The sequence below is a fragment of the Oreochromis niloticus genome, unplaced genomic scaffold (assembly GCF_001858045.2).
Source record: "Oreochromis niloticus isolate F11D_XX unplaced genomic scaffold, O_niloticus_UMD_NMBU tig00000627_pilon, whole genome shotgun sequence".
In the NCBI taxonomy this organism is placed as follows: domain Eukaryota; kingdom Metazoa; phylum Chordata; class Actinopteri; order Cichliformes; family Cichlidae; genus Oreochromis; species Oreochromis niloticus.
Window position 1 is genome coordinate 19,263 of NW_020327197.1, and position 5,025 is coordinate 24,287.

The following is a 5,025-nucleotide window of genomic DNA, read 5'->3' on the forward strand; positions in this document are numbered from 1 at the left end:
AGACTGAAACTACAATATTTCAGATGCCTAAATTATGACTAAAACTTATTCAAAAGACTATGACTAAAACAATCAAAATTAAAAATGTAAAACAATCACAGCAGTGTACACAAATCCATTCTTGTGTGATCCCCGAACAGTTTATGATTGCAGCTTATTAACCAAGCTTGCTAGTGTTAGCTAATAACTTTCTCAACCTGAACCTGAATTGTGTCTCCAAAAACACCACACCATATTGCTAAAATGTAAGGTTTTCAAAACAAGTGGATCAGTGAATCAGTGGCTCTGTCCATCTTTTGTCTACAGGCTTTATTAACTGATCTCACTCATGGGCGAATATCAGCAAATCCCTGCTGATAGTTCTTAAGATGTCTTTGTCAGGAAAAAAAGGTTTTAATGTTTGTACATCCACAGTGTTTTGGTCATGCCCTATATTTCCACAGAAATCCTCACCTGGAGAGAAAGTTTTTCAAAGATCTGGGCTTGTCTTCTTCTTACAGACCACTCCATCTCTCTTCTGCTGCTCCATCTCTCGGATTCGGGAGGAGAAGGTGTCGATGTAGTTAAATACAGCCTTCATGGCAATGGGAACCTCATAGGATTGCTGACAAACAAGATTGACAAGAACCAGTCATACGCTCCCAAAGGTCGAGTCTGAGGTGAAACCACAGAATAAATAAATCAAAATCCCTGTCGACAAAAAATAAAAGAATAAGTAACACTACAGTACAGCGGGCATTAAATAGAAATCCACTGCATGAAAATGGTGAAACTCCTTCCAGTAATGTGATTATATGAAGTTATGCATGTTAGTAAATGTGGTGTGGCCTTTACCACATCCCAGTAAATCTTTATAACAACTTCTGGGAAGCAGCAAACCAAGTATCTCGTTTCATCCTAACAGGACACAACACAAACATCTGAAATGCGCACAAAAATGTAACACGCTTGTACATCTTCCTCAAGACATGCTGAAGTTGCCATTCTGATTCTTTCACACCTTTCCTTGCACTGCGCTCTCTGTCCTTTTTCTGTCTAATACACACACCCACATCCGTGTACATTCACAGACTCCTCTGTCTCTGCTGCTGACAGCAGAGGATGTGAACACTGGCGTCTTTGATGAATCTGTCTGAAAAACAGGCTGGTGATTTATCCTGGCACACTCTTATGCACAGATGTTGAGCAAATGTCATGTTGTGTAAATTTAAACAGTATTTTAGTAAAAGCACCATGTTGGCAGTATTAGGGCAGAGAAAAAGAGAAAGATTTAATGGAAGTGTAAGCAGATAAGTTGTGAATCAGTGAACACTGGAAGAGGACCAACCGAGCAACAGCAGTGCTGTGAATCAAGGTTGTTTAAAAGTATTAGTCAGGACTATGTGAAAGGGCAAGTAAAAAAGTATGATTAAAATCCTCCTGCTAAAATACCATAGTATATTTAGAGGTCTTTCACAACTCAGTGACTGAATCCCTTAAGGCTATGTTCCAGGAAGGCAGGACTTTTGACACAGCTGATCATGCAGTCTTGGTGAATATGCTACATGACAACAGTCTTGTCCAAGAACGCTGTAACTTAGTTTTGAAATAAGTCAACTAGACCATGACGTGTCTGCTTTCCTGGGTCTTCTTCTGTGTTTTTTCCTGTTTCCAAAGAAAAGAATTTGGATGTGTGTGTGCATCCAAAGGCACTTTGCATTGGTTACATTGTTGCTCTACTTGGTTCCTTCTTATTTTTTGTATGTACATGTGTAACAGCCATACCCAGTACCGCCTTCACTTTCACAATATTTTACAAATATTTGTTTCCCAGAGTCAGAACAGACATTACAAAGAAGCATTTACCGATGCAGGCTATGCTACGTGGCCTAATCTACATGGGGATATCTTTTATGGATGTTTTCCATTTCCCTGCATTGCTTCTCTTCTCTTCGTGTCATGTCAGCTATTTACAGTGCAGCTGACTGAGAAGAGCTTACACTGCAAATGCTTGTTAAAGGCTCTTTGAGACTGATGGTGGCACTTGAACCTAAAGGTTAGTGTGAGCCTGCTATTATAGTTACTCACAATGACAACACATCACTATCATGCTAACCGTCTTGTTAGCATGTACTAATTAGTCCCAAACATAACATGGAGCTGAGGCTGATTGGAATGTCACAGGGTTTTTTGACATCATATGTTTAGACTGTTTAGCTTACACGTATGTACCTCATTGCATGTTTATTGGGCACCGATGCATTACAAATATATATTTTCTCATTTATTTTTTTAACACCTTGTTTGTGTTTTCTTAACACTTGACTAAAACAAGACCATTTAATTTTGGTATCTCACCATAGCACAGTTAAAACAAAGTTAATTTGGAGTAGAAACCAAGTGTAGACATATAAAGTGAACACTAGATATATCTGTATGCCCATCCACATCATCTTTGCCTATATTGACAGCTGTTTATCTCTCTGCTTCAAGCTTTACAGGTACATTAATGACAGTTCTCATATTTAGGCTAAAGATTATTCTCTCTCATTATTATTTCCTCTAGATTAGGGTTGTAGTGGAGATATCAAGGATAGGCACGGTTGTGGCACTGATTCAGTCTTTGAGCACTACGGTCACCCCGGTGTGTCAGCCAGAACACCACTTAAGGCCAAATTGTCGCAGAGTAGGAAAGAAGGAGCTTGAGGTTCGGTTTGAGGCACTTTATCGTCACAACTCAATTCCTGGGGCTGTAAAACAGTTGCATGCGTGTGGTTTTACATAACATCCCGCAGGAATCAGTGCACCCCACCGGACAAACACTGCTCATCCGACCTAAAACTGCCCACCTTACTAATCGAATGATGTCACCAGACGGTGGGCTGGCCAAACTGATAGAAGATTGAATATTAAATGAACAGTAGATAAACTTATATAAACTTACGAACACCAATAGAATATCCTATGAACTTTGGGGCCTTTTATACAAGGGTCAGCCAACTCCAGGCCTCAGGGGCCGGTGTCCTGCAGGTTTTAGATCTCACCCTGGGTCAACACACCTGAATCAAATGATTGGTTCATTACCAGGCCTCTGGAGAACTTCAAGACATGCTGAGGAGGTTATTTAGCCATTTAAATCAGCGTGCTAGATCAAGGACAAGGGTACACACATGTATATTTATATGGCTCTTTGAGAGGATATTGATTGACAGTAATGCATTCCCAAGTCCCTCCAACAGGACTTGAAATTGGTGTGAAATATAAGAGCTGCCCAAAAACATGTAACTTTTAAGAATTTCATCACAGCGTGACACCACAGTTCTCAAAAAAGCTCACCACACCACCTTCTTCCTCGACACCGTCACATTCTGTGAGTATATGTTTAACTCTTTTTCTTTCAAAACAAAAATGTGAGTGTGTGTGAATCTCCAATCATCTCCTGGATGATTGAGATGCATCAAGATGTGAGTGTGTGTGGTTCATTTAGGGGACATCTTTACATTTTAGAGTGAAAAAACAGCTTGACTTACATGCTTTTCAAATTCACACCGCATTAATTTAAGTATTCAACAAGTTAATTGATCTACACAGCACGGCCATTCTGTTATGGGGCTGCCCATCACATACTAGCTACTTTTGGCTGCTCCTTTATTATCAATATAACATGCCTTGATGTGACTGTGGTCTGGCACTATTTACCTAAACCTGAATTAAATTATTCACTAGTCACTACAACAGGTATACTTGTATGTTTTAATTTGGCGTATTTGATGCTCTTCCCGACACAGCTGTCAAGGGATTTTTTTTTTCCTCCTCCTGGTACTTAAACCACTACACTATAGAGCCACAGCCTTCACATAATCCTCCTATACTGCTTAGAAGAGTAAGTCTCTACCTTGACTCTCATGTCAGTGTCTGTGAGGACCATGTAGAACTCCTCGTAGGTCATGCCAAACTCTTTCGTCAACTCTGTGATCAGATCCTGGTTCACCAGGTCTTCCTGACTAAGGCCTTTCATAGGCTTGTCATTCCCTGGAGAAATAAAGGCGCATTAGACGGATTCAATATCTACTTTCCTACTTTAAACCACACACTTCTAATCCTGACAGGTGGTAGCTTGTCACCATCTTTTCCTGTCCCATTGTGCGAAGCATGAATTTTGTCTTCTTACCTTCGACACCAAGTTGTCTCATCAGCTTTTCTAAACAAAACGTGGCTTGGCTCCCATTGTCCATGAATGCATAAGTCTCAATTAATTTATTGCCTTTCTTTAACTTAACCCACACAGGAACGATCGATAACACATGAATGTCTTTTCCGGCCCCTGTGGCTCCACAAATTCTGCCTGAAGTGTGTGTTTCATCACTTGTTGTGGGAATGATTGAGACATTTCTCTGGATGCAATCATCTGCCTTACTGTCCTCCTCCCTTGTCCAATGAAGCATACTTGGATGTCTCTTAGAGCAGTACTCACACAATGATCTTTTCTTACAGTCCTTACTCAGATGACCTTGTGTCAGACATGCAAAGCACAGACCTTTGCTTTGAGGAACTCTAGTCTTTCTTTGTAAGGCTGGTTTCTGACCTTTTGACATTCTGCCAATGTATGCAGTTTTTCATAGTATATGCATGGTTTCTGGAAGGCATTGCTAGTGTGACAAGAAGCACTTTTATTAATTTCAGGTGACCTTTCATCTGCAGCTTGTGTTACACTTGTAAGAAATGTGCTTCCCCTTTGCCTGGATGATCTAGTCATTCTCACATTTGCAGACAACTTTGCTTTATCTTCAGCATCCTTAATGTCACCAAACAAAGGATCTGCAGCTATTTTTGCTTGTCTGTTTATGAATCTGACCAGATCTGAGAACTTTGCTCCCTTCCACTTGTTTCTTGAATGTCAAAAGCAGAGAGACTCCACATTTCTCTCATTTTGTATGGCAGTTTAGAGACAATAACTGAGGTTCGTGGGGATCTCCATTTCTCGGAGTTGACTGATGTCTTGCATTGCATTGTTACAACCGGTGAGAAACGGTGAATAGTTATGAA

The 5,025-nt window shown here is 40.3% G+C and overlaps 1 protein-coding gene across 1 annotated transcript; it reads right to left on the reverse strand.

Moving 5' to 3' along the window:
* Positions 1 to 469: 469 nt before the first annotated feature.
* On the reverse strand, positions 470 to 4,214 carry LOC109198268 (coiled-coil domain-containing protein 80-like). Its single transcript, XM_025904245.1, has 3 exons — positions 4,151 to 4,214; positions 3,875 to 4,011; positions 470 to 604 (listed from the first exon to the last, which is right to left on the reverse strand). The coding sequence occupies exons 1-3, from the start codon at positions 4,212 to 4,214 to the stop codon at positions 470 to 472; spliced, it is 336 nt and encodes a 111-aa protein (XP_025760030.1).
* Positions 4,215 to 5,025: the final 811 nt, after the last annotated feature.

Excerpts from the sequence above, each read along its gene's own strand:
- LOC109198268 (XM_025904245.1), bottom strand. The coding sequence starts at position 4,214 with ATGGACAATGGGAGCCAAGCCACGTTTTGTTTAGAAAAGCTGATGAGA. Across the intron at positions 4,012-4,150 it reads GAGACAACTTGGTGTCGAAG|GGAATGACAAGCCTATGAAA; the intron begins GTAAGAAGACAA and ends TTATTTCTCCAG. Across the intron at positions 605-3,874 it reads ACACTGACATGAGAGTCAAG|CAATCCTATGAGGTTCCCAT; the intron begins GTAGAGACTTAC and ends CTTGTTTGTCAG.